Source organism: Rhinolophus sinicus, linkage group LG05 (assembly GCF_036562045.2).
Source record: "Rhinolophus sinicus isolate RSC01 linkage group LG05, ASM3656204v1, whole genome shotgun sequence".
NCBI lineage: Eukaryota > Metazoa > Chordata > Mammalia > Chiroptera > Rhinolophidae > Rhinolophus > Rhinolophus sinicus.
This window is the reverse complement of record NC_133755.1, coordinates 160938069-160960698: the sequence shown is the minus strand read 5'-3', so window position 1 is coordinate 160960698 and position 22630 is coordinate 160938069. Positions and strand designations below refer to the sequence as shown.

At 39.2% G+C, this 22630-nt stretch overlaps 1 protein-coding gene across 10 annotated transcripts in view; it reads left to right on the top strand.

Annotated features, from left to right (window-relative positions):
- Nucleotides 1-22630, top strand: part of NHSL1 (NHS like 1) — a 214780-nt gene that overhangs the window by 159552 nt on the left and 32598 nt on the right. For all 10 annotated transcript variants that reach the window (XM_074333631.1, XM_074333632.1, XM_074333630.1 and 7 more), the window contains exon 3: nucleotides 15635-15762. In XM_074333631.1, coding sequence (XP_074189732.1) covers nucleotides 15635-15762 — 128 coding nt within the window. The remainder of the gene's footprint in view (nucleotides 1-15634; nucleotides 15763-22630) is intronic.

The following is a 22630-nucleotide window of genomic DNA, read 5'->3' as shown; positions in this document are numbered from 1 at the left end:
TTTTTTATTTGAGCTTATTTTCTCATCTATAAAATAAACATCAAGTATCTGTTTACATGGGAATAAAATTAGCTTATTTATGTAAAGTATCTCAAAGTGGAAGTAGTTAAGTGTTTGTGGAGGGAAGGGTGCATTTTAATGAAAATGCAATGGAATACAGGTACGTTTTTTTCATAAATTTTAGCCCAAATGGCTGTCATGAATTAGCTGGGGTTTTTGCTCCCACTTGGTGTACTCAAGAGATATGCTCTGGGGAGGAGGGATAGGAGGGAGAGAAGAAGGGACAGCATCTTCAGAGGACAGTGACAGCCACAGACAGTAGACACTGAGGTTCATTTCATCCATAGAAGCAAGGTGCCTTTGTCCCCATTCACCATCACCCTCTGAAAGATACCTAAAACGCGAGCTGGGAGGGATCTCCCAGCTCCTCTCATTAATAAATCCCCTTTTTATTTTGTAGTGAAGTAAACCAGGGTCCATGGAAGTTACGGGATTATAGCTACTTTGCAGTTCATACATGGCCAGGGCTGAAAGTCAAGGTTCTTGCTCAGCGGTGCTGGCCTATTTTGGTCTCAGATCCTGCGGGGAACTGAGGAAGCCTAGCCCTTTGATGCCTCTGCGGCGCCCTCAGCTTTTAAAAAGGTCGTAGGGACAGGGCTCACCCTGGGAATCTAAAGGCCCAAGGCAGGTTTGGTTTCTTTAGCCAATTAACTTAGGAAATGCAGAATAGCTCATGGATGCCTAAAGGTGACGGCTTCACACTTGCTCAAGAAATCTCTTCACTCATCCCCATTTCATTAAAATTCAAAGAAGTGTAAGAGAAATAAAGGAAGCTTCATCAGGAGACATCATGTGTGACTATTATCTATAGCCATGGACCAGCCTAATGGCATTTAGTGCTTGTTTTTAGGTTTATAATAGGTCATTAGTACCTCAGTGGATTGAAAAAAATGGCACAGGTTATAGAAGGGACAAGGGAAAGAAAGATAAGCGTTTGGAAATATTAAATACGCCAATGATTTAGTACTTACAGCTGAGTTTACCTTTTGCTTATTAGCTCATTACTTGTATTCTTTTTTTTTTTTTTAAGATTTTATTGGGGAAGGGAAACAGGACTTTATTGGGGAACAGTACTTCCAGGCCTTTTTTTTTTTTCCAAGTCAAGTTGTTGTCCTTTTAATCTTAGTTGTGGAGGGTGCCATTCAGCTTCAAGTTGTTGTCCTTTCAGTCTTAGTTGTGGAGGGCACAGCTCAGTTCCAGGTCCAGTTGCCGTTTTCTAGTTGCAGGGGGCACAGCCCACCATCCCTTGCGGGAGTCGAACCGGCAACCTTGTGGTTGAGAGGACGCACTCCAACCAACTGAGCCATCTGGGAGCTCAGGGGCAGCTCAGCTCAAGGTGCCGTGTTCAATCATAGTTGCAGGGGGCGCTGCCCACCATCCCTTGTGGGACTCAAGGAATTGAACTGGCAACCTTGTGGTTGAGAGCCCACTGGCCCATGTGGGAATCGAACCGGCAGCCTTTGGAGTTAGGAGCATGGAGCTCTAACCGCCTGAGCCACTGGGCTGTCCCAACTTGTGTTCTTCTTGAAGAATCCTTTGGTAGAATTGATTTGTGCAAGAAGATAGAATATCGCTGGTTAAAGAGATTCTTTTAAATTTTTTGTAAGAAGCATTAAATTGCTCATACCCATTCATATAGAATTTTAAGTTATTTTCTAGTTTAAAGGCTGGCATATAATTGTGGGTAGGGGAGTAGTGGTACATTATTCTGAAAAAGCCACTGAACAAGCTGGGAAATACGTTGTCTCATCTTTCCTAAACCACAGCAGCACTGACATCTTGTTCTGTTGTTATTAACTATTCTGAAGATGAGCTGAGAGACCAGAATTCTGATTCCAGCGCTGCCCGTAGCCTGCGGGGCTTTGGAAAATCATATCCCATTTTTTGCGCTTGGCTTCCTCCTCTGGAAAACAATTTATGATTTCTACGTTTCTGTCTAAGCTCCAAAAGTCTGGATTGGCCTCTCGGTATTTATTATAATGCCTAAAGGGTGACATGTGTGAAGTTTATTGACAGAAACATATAATTGACTGCTGAGCATAAGTCCTGACAAGTTGGTTTGTCTAAAGTCCAAGTTTGCGTTGATATAAACATTTTCTAAGTGTCCCCTATAAGTGAGGCACAGGGCTGGCTGTTTATTTCTGAGTCAAAGATGAATGACTGCTGATTTCTACCGGAAGCCAGGGAGATAAGATGTATGCATGAGTAACTCGTGTGCAGGTTGATGACGGTGGTATCATCGAGCCGCACCCTTGTCTCCGGGTGTTGTCTTTAAAACATAAATCCGATGGTGCCTCTGCTTTGTTAAAAAACATCTTTACCAGCTCCTCGTCACTAAGAGGATAAAACCTAATGTCCGCAGCATCTGGAGAACCTTCATGACCTGAGCCATTTGTCCAGCTTCATCTGCCCAGTCACTCTCTCTCCCCCATGCTTCTCTATCCCCCCACACAAGTTCTTGATCCTGTGCCTTCACATGTAAAGATAAAGGCCTTTGATGAGAGTCCTAGCGTATCTTGTCCTGCCTTTCTCTCCACTGCATGTTCCAGTTCATTCCTTCTCCTTTCAGAACCACAGCCTCTCACACCTGCTCAACTCCTTTCCCCCTGCAAGAACTGCCTCGTAGGGGCCCAGATCTCCACAGAGTTTTCCTGAGACTCCCCAAGGCAGACCCTGGCATGCCTTCTACCCTTTTCCACAGAACCTTACACCCCTCCTTTAAACTGCTTATACTAAGCTATATAGTTGTGTTTACATGTTTATCTCCCTACCTGATAGCAAGAACCTTGGGAGCAGGACCTTTTCTGGTCATTTGTGTGATCCCAACACACAGTCCAGTGCGTGGCACTGTACATACTGTTGGGTTTGTGCAGGCCCTGGAAAGGTCCTCTAGAACTCAGGAGGGAGATGAGAGCCAAAGCCACAGAGCAACTGGTGAAAATGCAGGAGTGAGGAGATTAAGGATGAGGGAGCTCTGGCTTGAGCTTGGAAGGCTTTCTTTTGGGGGGTTTTCAATAAGCTGGTAAAGAGTAGTTGGGGAAGAAGAACATCAGTCAGGATGGGGCAGGCATCATGGTGCTCAGGCATGGGGAGAGTGTCTAAAGCAAGGGTGGCCATTGGTGACCTTCACAAGTGGCCATTGGTGACCTTCACGAGAGCAGTTTCAAGGAAATCTTTGGATTTAAGCCAGATTTCATGAGATAAGAATTAGTTTTATAAGCAGAAAAATAATACAGGTAATGTTTTAAGAAACAAAGAAGTAAAGTAAAAGATGTCAACAAAGCAAAGAAAAAAGGGACAGGATTTTGAGGCGGTGACAGGAATAGAGGTAATATTATCACTTGCTTGAAAAATTAGAGCCAATTAAAACATGGGAGCCTACAGGAGGGGAAAAGATTGCAGAAACAAAGAGACAATGGGAGATGTTCCATGAGGAGGTGGTAGGCAGTGAATTCCGGCTGAGGTCAGGTTTCAACTACTGTCCCCTAGACAGAGGAATGGGGTGGGGGGAGCAGGTTTTGAGATGGAGCAAAAGAATGTTGAAGTTGTTCATTAGATGGTGTTGAGGGCTTGATAGAAATATGACCCCCACGATATTACTAGTTCTTTGATGAGAAGGACTTCATTTGGTGCTCTTGTTCAGTGCTTGTGAATTTAATTAGATTGACTTCAAAAATAAATGATTATGTCATTAACGGCTTCACACACACACACACACACATACATTTAGTATTTCATTAGACTTTTTTGGGGGGGAATTTATTTCCTTATGGAAAATTGCCCAACCTGATAAAACAATGGATTAAATTCTCTACTGAGAAAAGAGCAAAGATAAAAATAAGGAATGGGCTGATTGGAGATGCTGTACAAAAGGGGATGTTTAATGTCTTATGCTGGACTTGATGGCTCATGGAATTTTTTTATAACGCTCACTGCTCTAAGCATGGTAACCCTGAAAGAGTTGTACACCTGTGAGACGGAAGTCAGATGCAAGAGCAAAGGAAAACTGAACAACCATTGCTTTTTCAGTAGGTAGAGAGACTTGTCTCTTTTTTTTTTAATGGTTAACAACACACAAAAGATAGAATAGCAAAGACAGTCATTCAAATGATCCCAGTCTTAACAAAGCACTATGGATTGTTTAAACAAAAAGCTTTTTGTTTTGTTTTTGTGTCTGTAGCCAGTCTGCTGTTTCAGCAATTCTATTTTAATTCCTGATAAAGTGAGTAACTTGAGTGGCCTCTATATTTCGCTCAGTGCAGCATAAAAATGCTACATTGAAGGCACTGTGGATAAGGTTTGTTATCATTCACTGTACAACTGAAGTCTCTAGTGTTGGCGTAGAATCTTTGCAGGCTATTTGATATTGAGTAACCTTGGTGATGCTCCACGAGTGCCAGTGATAGGGCTTTTTCATTCTAAAGTGAAATGAGATCACTTCCAATTTGGCTGCGCTCTGGTGGTGCTCAACTAGAACTTGCAAATTCTTAGCACACTCTGGGTAATCATGGCCATCAGACAGCTTTCACCTTCATTTCAATCAGGTTTAGTTCTTCAAGTCTCCTTCAATTAATGTGGGTATGTGAAGAGAAGAAATGTTGAAATTTATTTTCTACAATGGCAAATAACATCTTAAGAGTCATTCTTTCCATGGTTTGCAATGAAAAATACAGCTAATAGTTTTATCCAACTCCTTAAGTTTTAATATTTAATTCCTAACTTTTTTTTGGAGATTTTTATTCTACTCCAACAGGAATTAGCTATAGAGGGAGAATATTAATCAAAATGACCTTTTTTTTTTTTTTTTTTTTTAACCCTTCTACATTTTTACATAAAATGAAATTTCCTTGTGGTGTTTAATATCAATGCCACTGGTCCCTGGCTTTTTTGGGGGGGGGGGCATGGGCGGTCTCTTTCCAATGTGTTTATACATTAGAAAATTCATTTCCTGTTTGTTGAGCTGATGACACAATTAATGTGTATTTTTTTCTCTAATACGCCACTTTCCCCATCCCGATCACTTTCTTTCACAAAACACACTATGTAAGTTGAATGAGAAGTCATTTGGAATTGTGCTAAAATAACTTTTAGGCATATAAATTTGTCAGTCTGCTTGTTATTCTTTTTTCCTCCCTTGGCAAAGAAACCTATTTATTTTGAAAGTGGCATTCCATCACTATCTCTCTTCCACCTTCCTCTTCCCCAAAACATTTCTGGGAGCTTTCTCTGTAAATGAAACTTTCCTGTGGCATCTATTCTGTCTCAACAGAAATCTTTTGGGAGTTTCCCATGATGTAGTTAGTTTTTCAATGCTATATTTGGTCAGTTTTCCCTGAAATTCTGCTGAGACTAAATTACCTTGGATAAATAACCCTGCTAGAGCACTAAACATTATCTTCCCTGTCTCATCCTCTCCCACCTTCTCTTCCTTCATCCCCTTATTTCTTGAACATATATGTGATTTCTCCCATTAAATTCTGTGTTGATGCTAGTTCCAACCCATACTCCCGAGTTGTGCTTAATAAACACTGATGACATGGCTGATATAATTCAGAGAACCACTGCTCTGTAAATTGTCCTGTGAACTTGTTTTTCAGTCAGGTAAATATAAGCACTTGAAAGCTGGAATGTATCCCTTCAGCGCCACCCCCATCCCTTCAGCGCCCCCCCCCCCCCCCCATTGCAAGCTCGAATTTGAACACACAGCTATTGACTTTCAGAGTTTGAGCTCTTGACTGAGGTCATTCATCTCCCTGGGTTACTAGAGCAAACGGAGACTCATTCCCTTCAAGGAGCGCCCTTTTCCTTGACACTGGAGTGATGGCGTATTTTCTTTTTAAAGATTTTATTGGGAAGGGGAATAGGACTTTATTGGGGAACAGTGTGTACTTCCAGGCCTTTTTTCCAAGTCAAGTTGTTGTCCTTTCAGTTTTAGTTTTGGAGGGTGCCGTTCAGCTTCAAGTTGTTGTCCTTTCAGTCTTAGTTGTGGAGGGCGCAGCTCAGTTCCAGGTCCAGTTGCTGTTTTCTAGTTGCAGGGGGCACAGCCCACGATCCCTTGTGGGAGTCGAAACCGGCAACCTTGTGGTTGAAAGGATGCATTCCAACCAACTGAGCCATCCAGGAGCTCAGTGGCAGCTTAGCTCAAGGTGCCGTGTTCAATTTTAGTTGCAGGGGACGCTGCCCACCATCCATTGTGGGACTCGAGGAATTGAACTGGCAACCTTGTGGTTGAGAGCCCACTGGCCCATGTGGGAATCGAAATGGCAGCCTTCGGAGTTAGGAGCATGGAGCTCTAACCTCCTGAGCCACTGGGCCGGCCTGATGGCGTATTTTCTGATTGGCCCTCTCTTTCTTTCTTACCCACAGTTAAGCAAATTATACTCTAGGACCCAGAACATTTTGTTTTAGACGCACCGTTAAGAGAGGGATATTTACTTTCAGGACTTTTAGAGAGGCTTGGATTTAATCATTAAAGACATATATTTTCTCCTATCCTCTTATGTTTCATGGTAATTTGAATGCTAAGTATCACTGAAGTGATGATTGATAAGAAGCGATCTTATGGACTCAAATACACATTTATTAGAAGATAAATTTGGATTTAATACTTCATATATGCTTTTATGTCATTGTAAGTATCCCTGTATAACTACATAAAAACTCTAAAGGAGAGAGGAGAAAAAAAATGAATCACTAATGTAATACTAAACCAAAAGGGGATATTTATTTAGACTCCGTCATTTAAAATTGCTATCAAATTATCTAGGAAAATATCCTTTGAAAAAAATCTGTATTAAATCTCTGGTGTCTTTAAGATTTAACATAGGTTTTTAACTCACTTGATATGCTACAAATAACTGAATAATGTAAAAAACATTTGACCATTTATAGTTTCTTAATTATGTTCTAATTCGTAGATTCTTGAAAACAATTTAAATAAATTGAAGTTCAACTGTTTTGAAGAATTTAGGGAAACTACACATATAATTTTGGAAAATTCAGTGTGTGACTAGTAAGGCAGAATCTTAACTACAGTATCAGTGATTTCTTTTTCTTGTCCACTATTACCAAACCCAACAAATTAATGAACTAGAAAGTAAATCCTCTTGTTTTAAAATGCATTTTGTTTTGATTTTCATTGAGAAAATCAGTTATAATGTTTACAAAGCATATTATTTGAGTGCAGTACGTTTTTTCTGTGTGCTTACTTGAAAGCTCACACTTTAGCTATTTAATAGCCGATACAGCTGTTGGACTGGAATTGACTTTCTTCTAAACATATATGATTGTCTTCTCATGTGCTCCCTGTCCTCTGGTCCTGGATAAAGATACTGACCTTTAACTGTTGTTGATAATGTGATGGATAAATAATGGGGATAAAACTTTAGAAACCAGGGTCTACCAAAAATTTGACACCTGGGTTTCATAATCCATAAGACAGACATAATATCTGCTTTCCCTTGGCCAGAAGCTTAGAACATCATGGAAAGAAATCTCAGCAGGAATCGGGCATCAAAAGATGCCCATTTGGCTATCAAAGAGCTGTGTGGTTCTGAGCAAGAAACATCTGTCAGCCACAAGGACCAATCTCTAAGGTCCCCAGAAAAGTGACCCTTTGTAGTGGGGCAAGTCGAGATGTGATGACAACTCTCAGCAGACCGAACAGTAACTACTGCATATAAATACTCTTCACTTTGAGGGCTCCCTGTGAATAAGCCACTGTTCTAAGCACTTTACATACAGTAAATTATTTACTCTTCACAATGACCCTATGAGATGGGGATTTTATTCATCCACATTTTATATGCAAAAACCTTGAGACACAAAAAGAGACTTGTCCCCAGAGGTGAAGCCATTAGAATCCAGGCGCTCTGGCCCCAAAGCTGATATACTTTCCAGAGAGTAACAACTTGCAGACAATTACAGTACTTATGATGGAAAGCTACCCTCCTCCATAGCTCTGTACCACACTTATCAATGTCTACAATAACACTAGCCTTTATCTAGCAAATCAGTACATTCAGTTTTGGGGTTTAGTGCCCTTCAACTCTTTCCTAGAAAGAAATGGTGTTAAACTAGTTCTATTATAGTTTTTTCTCTACACTTACATTTTCATAACAAGAATATGTGAGTACAAAATGAAGTAAGTAAGTGTTCATCTTAAAGAATACTGGTATTTAAGGCCTAGTGAATTAAGATTAGAGAAGGACTGTTCTCAGCATTACACTCTCAAGATCCATCCATGTTGTCACAAATGTTCCTATATCATCTTTTCTTACCGCCGCATAGTATTCCATTGTGTATATGTACCACAACTTCTTTATCCATTCATCTATCGAAGGACATTTTGGTTGTTTCCATGTCTTGGCCACTGTAAACAAAGCTGCAGTGAACATTGGAGCACACGTGTCTTTATGTATAAATGTTTTCAGATTTTTTTGGGTAAATAGAGAAGGACTATTCTCTTTTCCTCAAAGGGAAAGAAGGTCTACAGGTGAAAGCGCTATGTATCTCATACAGGTCATGAAAATGTTAGCAGACTCAGCATTTTAACATGGGAAAGAAAATGCTTTGATCCCATATGGAAAGTATTTTATAAATTCTTAAATGTATATTAATTATACATGATAATGTATACTATATATTACCATCACCAGGTTCCAAGTTCTCTTACAGACGATGGCAGTCCAGCTCCTACCGGACCACAGTGGCAGCCACCATGCTTGCAGGGCACCCGACTTACTGTGCTACTTCAAGGCAGCATAGTCAAAATGCCACCCTCCTTTGAGGTTTGCCTCAAGCCTTCTCCTCCACAGAGCCTTCCTTAGTCACTCAAACCTTCCACTCTAGCCTGAACTCTTCAATGTTATAAACCACATTGCATATTTCCTTAGATCCTCTGCCATGCCTCTCGTAGTATAGAGATTCAATTGATGTTTTCAATGAAAGAAAAGAAGTAAGGAATTACTCTTTTCTTTCATTGAAAGACAGTACAGTAGCAACGACTGCTGAAGAGGCAGGATCAGTTACAAGAAGTCATTAGCCACTGAGATAATTCTCTTTCCTCCATTACTTAAGTATTATGATGCCAGAGCAAAGCTTCCCATCCCACGTTTCTCCACTAATTCACAAATATTTATGAAGCATCTACTACCTGCCAAGCACTGTTACAAGCCCAGGAGATTCCACAGTGAACAAACAAATTCCTGTCCTCATAGAGCTTATGTTCTAAGGAGGGCACAGAAAGCCAACAGAAACAATAGTCAACTACCTGGCATGTTAGAAGATCCTGAGTGCTGAGAGAAAAATAAAGTAGGGAAGGAAACAGGGAGTGGTGTTGAAGCAGGCCTCACTGAGTGGTGACATCTGAGCGAAGAAAGTGGGTTCCATCACCCTGAGAAAGAGCTGGAGGGCAGTGTGGTTTTGGCTGAATGAAGAGGGAGAGCAGTAGGAGATGTGGTGAGACAGGGGAAGGGGGGACAGAACAGGCAGGACCTTGCAGGTTACTGTAAGGACTCTGGCTTTTACCAGGAGGCAGGGGGTCGGGGAGTAGCTTCTGGAGACTTTGAACAGAGAAGTAACATAATCTCACTTGCATTTCTCACCTTCTTCCTGCCCACCCCCTTCCCCAAGGTGCTAGGACTTAGCTCACACTACTCAAATATAGAATTGACATCTTAGCAGTAATGTGTCTCCTGGTCCTTGAACACAGGCTAGCTCTTGATTTATCCAGATCTTTTAATATTTTCTCAGCAGAGTTTTTGCGGTTTTGAGTGTGCAAGTCTTACACATCCTTTGTCAGATACATCCCCGAGTGGTTCATCTTTTTGATGCTATTATAAATGATCTTTTTAAATTTTAATTTCTGATTGTTTATTGCTGGAATATAGAAATGTGATTGATTTTTGTATATTGATCTTCTATCGTGCCATCTTGCTAAACTCACTAGTTCTAGAAGCTTATTTGTGTATTCCATACAATTAAAAATATTTCTGTGGGAATTGAAGATACTTATGAATTTCTTCCACATCTTAGCATCTCCTGGTTCCTTAGTGTTAATTTCCTAGAGCTGCCATGACAAAAGTATCACAAATTGAGTGGCTTAAAACAACAGAAGTTTATTGTCTTATAGTTTTGGGGGCTACAAGTCCAAAATCAAGGTGTTGGCAGGGCCGTGCTCCCTCCAACCTCTAGGGAAGAATGTCTCTTTGCCTCTTCCAGTTTTTGGTAATCCCAGGTGCTCTTTGGCCTCTGGCAGCATAACTCCAGTCCCTGCCCCCTTCTTCACATGGCCGTCTGCCCTGTGTCTGTGTGCCTTTGTGTCTTCATATCATCCTGGTGTCTCTGTTTTCTCTTCTCATAAGGACATCAGTCACTTTGGATTAGGGCCTGTCCTAATGACCTCACTTTAACAGGATTACATCTGAAAAACCTTATTTCCAAATGAAGTCACATTCATAGGCACCAGGGGTTCAACATATCTTCTTGGGGTTACACAATTCAACCCCATAACACATACTTGCAGATCAAAGAACCTCTATCCCTTCCTCTCCTTGCTTTAGTAATTACGATATATTAAATATGAGGTGTGATCAAAAGATACAGTGAATGTTTAAATTAAAAAAATGTATTACAGTAAGACACATTGCCATTTATCTCCCTCAAAATATTCCCCTTCACTTCAAACACACTTATCCCATCATTCTTGCCACTTTATGAAGCAGTTCTGGAAGTCCTCTTTCGTGAGTATCTTTATCTTCCATCATGATAACGCCCCGTGTCACGCATTGCTTCTGGTATGGCAATTTCTGTCAAAAAAAATTATGGTGTGTCCTCATCCACCTTATTCACTGGATCTGGCACCATTTGACTTCTGGCTCTTCCCCAAAGTCAAAATGACCATGGAAGGAAACTGTTTTTAATCGATTCAGCACATCGAGGCAGCCACAACAGCGCAACTAAAGACCCTCATGAAAGAGGACTTCCAGAACTGCTTCAGAAAGTGGCAAGAATGATGGGATAATGTGTTCGAATCAAGGGGGAGTATTTTGAGGGGAATTAATGGCAATGTGTCTTTTACTATAATAATTTTTTTTTGTTATTTAAACATTCACTGTATTGTTTGATCACATCTCATATATTTACCAAGCACCTGCCTGATACTCTTCCTGTGTAAAAATGCCCCTGAGTTATGAGGCTTCAAATTATGTAAAACTAATTAGGTAATAACCTTAGAAATTCTGCAGTTAGATCAATTGAAGTATTTTAGCTCTATTTTTGGATTGAGAGGAGTTAGAAATAAATACTCAGGCCATTGACAATAAGAGAATCCCAGTATGAGTGTAGTACATACTATGTTTCCACGAAAATAAGACCTAACTACAAAATAAGCCCTAGCATGATTTTTCAGGAGGTCATCCCCTGAACATAAGCCCTAATGCGTCTTTTGGAGCAAAACTTAATGTAAGACCTGATCTTATTTTCAGGGAAACACGGTACTTAGGGGGGAAAAAAATACAGCCTCATGTTGTTTTTATGAAAATGTAGCCTCCAGCTTTGTAAAATGGTAGAATCATAAATAATTGTGAAGCCAAGCAAATCTTTTATGTATTTAATACATTTGATAAGTGGAAGAGTTTGAGGTGTTACGGCTTATGCGTAAATTCTCACAGCAATGACCATTTTTTGAGCACCTGCCATATGGATAGTTCTCTGCCAAATTCTGGCCTGCCTTTGCCTAGTCTCTCACCTCAGAGAGCAGAGCACTTGGAAATATTTGTTGAATGATTAGGTCCTTACAACAGCTGCCCAGAAGCAGTAATGTCCCAGCTTTAGCGGTGGAATCTGAGCTACCAGGAAGTCACAATGCTGTCCCCTAGGTCTCACAGGTAGCAAGTGGTGCCAGGTCTGTCTGGATCCTAGACACTCCTCCATGTAGAGTCCCTCCCATGGTTAACCTGTTCCTGAAACACAGAAGGGTAGGTTTTCATTGTTGTTGCAAATTTCACTTCAAAAGCCTCTCAGCCTCATTCAAGGATTAAAAATAAACATTAAATAAGTGTTGGGAAAAGGGTAACAAGAATCTGGAAAATCTTATAGTGAGTGTTGTCCCTCTGTTTGGAAAAGTCATTAGAGCTGTTTTTGGAGATATTCTCATTTTCCCTTTTGCTTTTGAGGTAAGATTGCCCTTTCTTGTCCCTTTAAAGTTAAGTATAGCCATGGGGCTTGTTTTCTCCAAAGAAATGGGAGCGGAAGTAAACCCTGGGTGCTTCTGGCAGAAGTTCCAAGGGCCAATGTGCAAGGTCCCACGTTCTAATGCATTGCCCTGTGACTGAGGTAGAAGTTCACTCTGCCGGGCCCCTGAGTGACTGGTGAGCAGAGCCCTTGTTAGCTCTGCTTGAACGAGGTGAATGTCCAGGAATCTTCTGGTTGTGTTAAGCCACTGAGATTTTTGAACTGTTTCTAACTGCTATACAGTCTAGCTTATTGTGACTGATTCAATAAATTTAGGAACAAAACATAGAAAGTGGAAGTTCATCATGGATTTCTAGTAGAGAAAACTATTTCGAAAAGAACTCTTTAAAGCTTCTTGCAATAGACTCTATTAACATGTCTAAAATATTAACATGAGAAGTCTAAAGAATAGCTTTAATGAGTGAAGATTTGGAGGTCAAAGCAGTATTAAATTCATGAGATGGTTAGATAACCATCTAGTTCTATGATATTATTATTTTTATTATTATTATGATTACTGCTGTTGTTGTTATTTGTATTTAAAACTTTAGTCTACCAAGAAATGTTTGTCCACTGTTCTTGCACTGAAGCAAATAGTTGGACATGAAAGGAAAGAGGAGGAAATTTCTGGCTGGGAAACCAGAGGATACAACGAACAGTGACACCTTTATCTAAGCAGAACAATAATGGGGTTTTACTCTAAATTTCTGTTGCAAGGCGAGTATGTGTTAAAGACAGATCTTCTATTACATTTAGTATCTTGTTTCTAGCCTGTAGTTGCTGGCATAATCTGGCTTTAAATTATTCTTTGCCTTTCAGTTACTCAGTTTAGTGTTTGAAAAATCTTTGTTTATTCATGATGGCTTGAACTTACTTATATCTCACTCTACAGATAATAAACTCGGATTTTAATCAACAAAACCATGGTTTTAGACACTAAGAGCTGTTGCAACTTGACAAGAAAAATTTTTTTAGATTTCCCCTGGAGTTGGAATAAGTGATAATGGCTATTAATGAATTTACTAGATTTCAGAAATTTGATAAGAGTCAGAAGATTGGTCATCTGTCATAAATTTATGTGGCTGAGTTTAATCTTAGATCCAACATTTCCTTTGATAGTCTACTATTTAAACATTTCTGTGATATAAACTTCATTGTTTAAAAAGGAGGCATTGTCTTTTAAACTAGGCACAAAAGGTGACACTGTATGTACTAATAATTGACAGACTTTCATGCTTTTAACATATGGATAATTTTGCAATATTTTGGTATTTTAAGATTTAACATGCATCAAGTAGTTTTAGCTATTTTTAATATTTTGTCAAGAATAACAGAACTAATATCACCTTTGGAGAGAATCTAGCTCTGTAATCCTTATTTTCTAGCAAAGGAATCTTTTTCAAATACAATCTGACATGGTACCCAATACATAAAGCAGAATTTTAAAATTATAAAATTTTATAATTCCAAACTTATACTTACTATAGGGTCAGTTAGTGAGAGGAAAAAGACTATTTTGACCAACAGAAAGACTTAGTTTAAAAGGGCCTTGTCCTTCACTTTGTATTTTGTTTTGCTTGGCAAGTATTTGAAAATACTGAATTACATGGTAAGTAGTTGCAAGTGGTAACCGTTTTTATTGGTTTGTTTTACAAGGTTCACCCTGAATTTTTAGGAGACTTCAGTTTTATAGGACCACAGAAAAGTTAATATAGTAGCACAAGTTAATGAAATGTAAAACTATTGAGCTTGAGTGCTTTTTTTTTTTTATCCTAGCTTTAAGGTAATTTTTAAAAAAATCAAAACATTTACAGAATCCCAAAACTGCACAGAACAGCTTTTGAAAACTACTAATCATGCTTTATGTAACACTATCTCTGTAGCAAGTATAGATTCTGATTGTACTTTTTTTTTTTTTTTTTTAAGAGAAATTGTCAAATATCTCTCATTGAAAACGGTTGGAATAGCATGAGTAAATCCTCATTAAAAAAATAAGTTGTATTCTGGAAGTTTCAGAATTTTCTTTTTAATGTCCATTTTGCTCAATATTAAGAGGGGTTACCAGTGCAGCTCACAAATTATGTAGCCTATAAGTGACTGCAGTAATAATATTTAGCTCTCTTTTCATTATGTGTGCCTTTTTATGTTAGTTTGGCATTCTAAAAGAGCCTCAAGACTATTTCCATGGGATTTTTAAAAATCTGATTTGTAGTCCTGGATTGGAAACTTGCTCTATCCACTGCCACTGTGGGATAGAAAAAGAGAGTGAGGGCTTTTTTTATTCCCCAGTTGGAGAATTTTTATACCTCCACTAAAGCCACTGCTTGTCTCCTCTTTGAGAAATAACCATAGATCCTAGTGTTATAAAGGATTTCTGAAGATGCCCTACTTTGGTCCTGTGCCTTTAGGTGCATAGTTTTTTAAAGCTGTGCAAAGAGGAAACTTTTCCAAACACAATTTGCAGTCCTTTAGTAAGCTGGATATTTAAAGGAACTCGGTGGCGACTGCTTTTGCAAGGCAAATGCTCCTCTAAGATGGCGCCTGGGTAATTGGAAAGCTCCTGGGGCTTAAAAAAGCTATTAGAACTCTTTTTGCAGCACTTGCCTGTCTCCCACCCCACCCTACCCCCCACCCCCTTACCCCCCACTGATGAGCGTAATCAATTCAATAATTCCTCCTGGAAGACAATCCCTAGTCTCTAAGCAGCCAGTGGCCTCAGTCCCCCTGTGTGCCAGGGCGCCATGCCCCCTACTTACCTCCCACTCAGTGCTGCCAGGCATTCCTCTGTGGACTGGCAGACATCTTAGCCTGCCACCAGCTTCATATGAAATTCCACTCAGTGATTATAGGCTGTTTAGCATCAAAGTTAAATTGAGAACAAAAAAATGAGAGCATTGTAGTCCATGATTTCTCATGTCACTTCCAAACGATGAATCTAGGAAACAAGCGTAGCATGAAGATTGCTTGTGGTTTTTGATGTTGAATTACAAAATCAATTGTTGTGTGTCAAAAATTATAGTAAGACACTGGTTCAAAATCTGAGTCCACTGCTTACTTGTATAACATTACAGAAGGAATAATTTAATTACCCTCAGCCTGGCTAAGGGTTATTGTGAAGTCTGAAGGTAATCCCTTTAAAGTATATATTAACATGGTGTGTCGTGTATAGTAGGTGCTTTACTAATTCTTCGTCATTTTTAATCATCCTTTTCATTATTAATATTATTATTTTGAAGTTCTATTATGCCTAAAGAAATATTACTAGAAAAAGTAGCTAATGAGGAGTAAACAGATTCTGGTTTTTAATACCTTTTCTCCCTCCCCACCTGTCGCTCTGCAGAATGTGATAAACTGCGGCGGGATGGCTACCGGAGTTCTCAGTACTACTCCCAGGGACCCACCTTTACCGCCAACTCTAGTCCTCTCTGTGATGAGTATCAAGATGAGGATGAAGAAACAGAGCAAAAGGTAAGGCTTCTGAATTCAACATGGGATCCTGACTGGATTCCAGAACAGACAAAGGACATAAGTAGAAAAACTGAAATCAGAACAAAGTCTGTTTTTTTAGTTAATAGTATTATCCCAAGTTATTTTTGTAGTTTTGAAATGTACTTTGATTATGTAGCATGTCAGCATTAAGGGAGATTGGGTGAAGGGTACACAGGAATTCTCAATATTATCTTTGTAACTTTTCTCTAAGTCTAAAATTAGTCTTTTTTTTTTTTTTAAGGTAAGGTCCTGATCCAAGGAATTTGTTAAAGGGGCATAATGAGTGTATTTGTGTATTTTGAATATTCTCTTTTGAGTAGAAGTAAAAATCTTATTACTGTTTCTTTGCTTTTTCATGTGATCAAGACCCCAGTTAGATTACGAAGATCTCAAAGTACAACAGGAAAAAGTCATTGCTTCACACTAGTCAGTGTTTTCACGTAGATCAAACATAGGCAGGGCTTTTGCTTGTTATAGCACTGGTCAATTCTCTTTTATGATGCTGTTTCATATTTGCATTCCTTTTTCTCATGCCATCTCTTGTGCTTTGTACAAATTACTTAAGACAAATATATTTTCTCGGTACTAAATGCACATGAAAGAATAAAAATGTGTGGAGATTTTTAACTTCCATAGTTTTATTTTTCATTTTATTTAGTAGTGTTGACTTACACAAATTACTAAACAAATAAGGTTTAATGAACAGGGTTTGGTTGAGAAACCATTTTAAATTAAGAAATTTTTCAGTGGAATTAGTTCAATATATCAATGTCTTAATGTTTGGAGAACATTATTCAAAATATATTATCTTTCCTCAAGTATGTAACATCAGAGAAAAAAAGTAGATAACAGTTGATCAAAAATTACTACCTTAAATTTATAGTTTTCTAATTAGGTTAGTCCTTTGAGTCTCCAAAATATACAAAGAAAGTCTCTCTATAATACTCAAAGCAGCTATTTCAAAATTGATCTGGTCTTTAGTTTTAAAAACTTATTTTTTCTCTTTTTGGAATAAGTAAGAAAAATAAAAATCAGAATGTGAATTATATAGTGAGGATTTTGTTTTATTTTGATTTAAAAACTTTTTCAGTTTTATTGAAGTATAATTTACAAATAAAATTGTATATATTTAAAGATGATTTGACGTATGTGTACTTTGTGAAATAATCATGATCAGGTTAATTAACACATTATCACCTCACATAGTTACCGTGTGTGTGTGTGTGTGTGTGTGTGTGTGTGTGTGTGTGGTGAGAACACTTAAGATCCACTCTCTTAGCAAATTTCAGGTACACAACGTAGTATTATTAACTGTAGTCACCATACTGTACATTAGATCCCAGAGAGCTTACTCATCTTAAACTGAAAGCTTGTACCCTGATCAACGGTGTCTCTCCATCTCCCTCATCTGTGAGATTTTTTTTTTTTTAATCCAGATATACTTTAGCCTTTCACTGATGCACAGAGAAGAAAGAGCTTTCAGTTTATAGTGGGACCCAGTGACACAGAGGTAGTTTCTGGGTGCAGCGTGATTATACAAGTTGTGAATATCCAGGAGTACACAGTCTCCTGGTGGCAAATTGGCTTTACCAAGACAACATCCTAAGATCTTCTGGAAGACAGTAATGTAGTTTCTAAATTCTCACATAGCTATTTACTTAACCATGACACTTAAATCTGAGGGAAGTTAAGTTTCTATGGAGTAGTTTCTACTCCTGTGTGCATTGCCACAGACCCCTCCAGGCAGCCTTCTTCCGAATGTGTGAGAGAGTGTGGACAAATCATTACCCCTAAGAAAACAAGACTCCTGTCATGTTGAAAATGAGTCAGCAGATAATGATCATATGTAAAGGAATATAGTGTGTGTGTGTGTGTGTGTGTGTGTGTACACACACAGATGAATGTCATCCTTTATGTGATATGACATGACGTATCTTAGTAAGCATAAGAAGTACCTTGGTATGGTTTGGTAACACTGGGACCACTAGAGTGGGAACCCGAGGTGATTGTAGGACCTTCGACAGATCTCCTCTTGGGGCCACAGGTTCCTTCTGTAAAATGGGAGTGTTGGACTATGGAGGAGCCTTCCCTGCTGTGTATGCTAATGGGGAGACTGTGTCCTGGGCTCCCCAAAGACCTTGAGTTACAGGCTCTGTCACAGCGGCTGGACTCATGGCCGTCCTATATTTGAGCCCTCGTGAAAGCACTTAGCTGCTTTCAAATCTTACCTTCCTTCACTGTTACATATCCTTGGCTGAAAGTATTTTGAAATCCTTGGAATATATTGTTAGTGACATTTAAGGGAAACTTTTTTCTTAAGTGTTTAGAACCAAGTTGCGTATGTTCAAAAATTTCTAAATCATTAAGTCCAAATGTCCTCTCAAGATAGTTTCTGTCATGAAATTTGTTTCAGAATAAAATACAAGTCAAATCATGTAATGTATCAATTAATTATAAAGATTATATATTAATTAAAAATCAACTAACAAATTATACATGATATTACCCCGTCACATTAACTTCCTTCCTTCCTTCTCCCTCTCCCTCCCTCCCATCCTGCTCAGCTTTCATCTGTTACCCTACATCATTCAGTGTTGTATTAACTTCTGCAATTTCTTGGATCCATGAAGCAACAAAAACTCCCCCACTTCCCATCCCACTGTTGTATATCTAATTTGATGGTCTTGGAGCACATTCTCCATCTTTTTGTTTATTCATAATTATTGGGTTAATTACAGTGCTCTGTACCAGAGTATATGCTTTTTTCTTCTTCTTCACTATATAAAGTTAACAAGACTTAGCAATGCTTTCAGTGACAAGGGTGGTATGGAAATTAACCTTCGTATGTCCTTGTGATTTCTCTCCCACTTTCTATGGGTCCCTCTCCCTAACTAGAGCTTGAGTATCTTCAGGTCAAAGTGAGGATTCATTCGAGTGCATCTCACACAGTGTTTCGTGCATGATTAGCTGCTAAGCTGGCTCATTCATTCAGTAGTCATTTCCTGAATAGTTACTACTAAGTAAACATTCACTACTAAGTGAACCAGAAGTCGTTATTAATCGTTGTGACCCTCACCACCAGTCACCATATCGCGATGTTGCGCTGATGCTTCCAAGCTATGCAGCCACTGGTGGTGGGAATTTGGAACAAGACATGTTCCTTTATTCCTCCGCAGTGTGTTCCTCAACAGAGCTACTTTAAGCACAGAATTATAACTCATTTTTCAAACAAGTATTTATTAAGCACCTCCTGTGCCAGGGACTATCCTAGGTGCTGGGTATGTAACAATGAAGCAAACGAAAGAAATCCTTGCCCTCAGTGGTACTTTGATTTAATGGTTAGACACTGAGAGTAAATAAGCAATGATGCTGTACTAGAAAATGATATGTGCTCTGCAGTAAAATAAAGCAGAATAAGACAGAGGAGAGGTTGCAATTCCAGATTAAAAGGGTATGCCTTCCTGAGCAAAAAGGTGACCAGGGTTAAAAGAATGAGCCACACAGAAATCTTGGAGAACATTAGAACATTCCAAGAAGAAGAAGCAGTCAGTGCAACAAATGTTTCTTAAGGATATATGATATATACCAGATACTGCAACATGCAAAGATTAATAAGATATCTGTACTTGCCTCAAGGAACTTACAGGTCTTGAGTAGGGAGAACTAACCAGAAAAATGTTTTGTATATATATTACCTGCTACAATAAGTATTTGTCATATAGTAACATGTGAAAGAGGAATTCTTCTGACTTGGGCAGTTGGGAGATGGGGGAGGGCTTGGGAGAGGGTAAGGTGTGTAAGAGGAATAGTTACAGGGCTGTTGTAACGGCTGAGACATACTAAGGACCTAGACCAAAGGAGTGGCTGTGTGAATGGTGAGGAAGTGGGAAGTTAAGAGATGAAGTTAAGACATGGTGGCATTCTAGGAGTTAGGAGACAGATGTCGAGTCTTAGCTCTGCCACTTGCTGTGTTTCTTTGGATGTATCACTTGACCCTTCAGTGCGTTCGTTTTCTTATATAGAAAGTGGAGAGTGGAATAAAATTTCTCTCTCAGCTCTTTTTGAGCATGCTGTTCATTCATTTACTCAATAAATAATTATTTAACGTCTCCAATATGCCAAGCATTGTTGTAAATCCTGAGGATCCATCAAGTGAAAATGACAAAGGCCCTGCCATCAGAGGGAAAATGATGGTAAACAAACAAGTATAATACCAAGTGGTGACGAGCATTATGAAGAAAAATAAAACAATAGTAAGGAGAGTTACAGAGAGACAGGGCTGCTATTTTAGATGGAGTGTTTAAGAAGGACCCTCTGAGGGTGACATTAGGGCAGACCTCGAAATGAAGTGTGGGAAAACGCATGTGACTATCTTTGGGAAGAGTTTTCTAGGAAGAAGAGATCCTAAGTGCAAAGGCCTGGAGACAGTAATATGGTTATTCTGTGGGAGGAATAGCCAAAGCGGACTATAACCTGAGTGGCGGGCGGTGCGTAAGGGGAACAGAAGTGATAATGACTTTGGAGAGATGACTAAGGGCCAGATAACATAGGACCTAATCAGCCATGGTATGAACTTTGGATTTGTTCCTGGATGAGATAGAGAGGCGCTGTTGGAATTGAGGGAAAGTAGAGTGATCTGATGTACAATTTCATGCAATTTGTCTGGCCACTGTATGGAGACAAGACTTTAGAGAGTTGAAGATGGAAGCAGAGATGAGTCAATAGGCTATGGCAATAATCCAGGCAAGATATGGATGGTGGGGGCAGTAATCTAGGCCAGATACAGACCAAGGTGGCACTGGTGGAGGTTCTAGGTTTATTCTGAAAGTAGATCCTACAGAACTTGCTGAACTTAGGAGAAAAAGATGAGTCAAAGACAATTCCATCTATCTTTCCAGCTTAATCCATCTAGAATCCCATTACAAAAATTATTTGACCTCATGAGAAATTCGAATCTATTGACTGTACTCTCTTCCTGCCCTCCGTCATTCTTCCCCAGCTTATGTTATTCGCACATGTATTCAACTCTGCTGGCCCCTCTCTCCTTCTGCCAGTTTCCTGGAGAAATCCAAACTCCAGTCTGATCCAACTCTCCCCCTGCTCTGCACTAAAGCCTTACTTACTAGTGAAACAAGTGTAGAGAAAAACACAAGGTTATGTTGGCTGGTCTCACTATAGATGTCGGACCTTAAACCTGAAGTGCTGCCCAGCCATCCTTATTAACTCATGAATTCACTCTTCCAGTCTCCCAAATTGTATTTTGCACCTTCTTCTGAAATCTTCAAACACCACTTTCTTTGCTTTACTCTCAGACACCGTCTTTGAGACTTACTGCACTAGGGGGGGAAACAATCAGAAGGCATGTTCTTTCACAACCAAACTTATCAAACTGCTTGCATCTGTTCCTATAAACTACTGACCCTTTCCTGCCATTGCAGTTGGTGAACAGTCCTTGCTTCTGTTCTGCCTTGTTGAACCCCATGTGCCTAGACTAGGACCTGGCATGTAGTAGGCCCTCAATATTTTTCTGGTGGAATGATTAAGGCTACCCTCTCAAGGACTTCATACCTGTAATTTACCCCTTCTCTCTTTTGCCTAATCAATTTTCTGTCTTTAGTGCATCATAACTGTCATTATATAAACATGCTATATTTTCTTTCATCTTGAAGAAAACCCTCCTTTGACCTTTCATCCTCCTCCAAATTCTGACACATTTTTCAGTTCCTCTTTATAATAGAACTTCTCCAAAGAGCTGTCTAGACTTGCTGTCAGCAGAGCCTTTCCTCACCAGCTCCTTTGAACCCCCTTCAAACAAACTTTTATCCGCAGCACACTACTGAAACTATTCTTGTTAAGTCCACCCATCACTTCTACATTGCCAAATCTAATAGTTAATTCTCAGGCCTCCTCTTACCCTCTCAGCAGCATTTGACATACTTTATTATTTCTTTCCCCTTAAAATACTTTCTTTGCTTGGCTTTCATGAGACCACACACTCCTGGTTTTCCTCCTCCCTCATTGGCTAGTCATTTGCTGCTCAGTCATTTGCTAGATGCTCTTCCCCCACATTGGTATAACATAGTACCTCTGCTTCTCTGAAACAGACTCACTCCTTGGGTGATTTCATTGAGTCCTGTGGTGTTAAATTCCATGTATTGAAGTTTCCTAAGTTTTTATCTCTAGTTCAGACTCATGCATTTATCTGCTTGCTATCTGTCTCTACTTAAATGTCTTACAGGTATCTTAGTTATTCAAACCCGAATATGTGACTCACATTCCTATATACCTATGTATTTATCTATCGGTAGATAAATAAATAGGTAGATATAGATAGATCTGTTCCTTTTATAGTTTTTCCCTACCTCAGTAAGCCACAACTTCATTCTACCAGATGCTTAAGTCAAAAATGTTGGGTGCATTCTTATTCTTTTCTTTTTCTCATACCTTCAGCAAATTCTATAGGATTACCAATTCCTGAACCACTTCTAAAGCCTCAATTCAGATATCACGTAATGATTAAGTCCAGGGTATGTCCTTGAGAGTGGGGGCTGAGGCACTTGGGAGGTGAGGTTGAGAAGGATCAGAGTAGGCATTAGGTAGAACAGCTCTGGGGCTATTAGAGTTAACCAAGAGTTCTAACAGGAGTAGCAGTGGAGGGAGGCAGAGGTAGGATCACAGAGGGGCAGTGATAACTGAAGGGGCTTTAATTGCATAGCTAATAGGAAGTTACTAGCACATTTTTTAAGTAGAGGATTTTATGATTAGGAATAAAAATTGTATATATCACTTTTTGTTAGATGGAGTTATTTAGATGATGATAAAACTAATTTTCTAGTTTATGTAATAT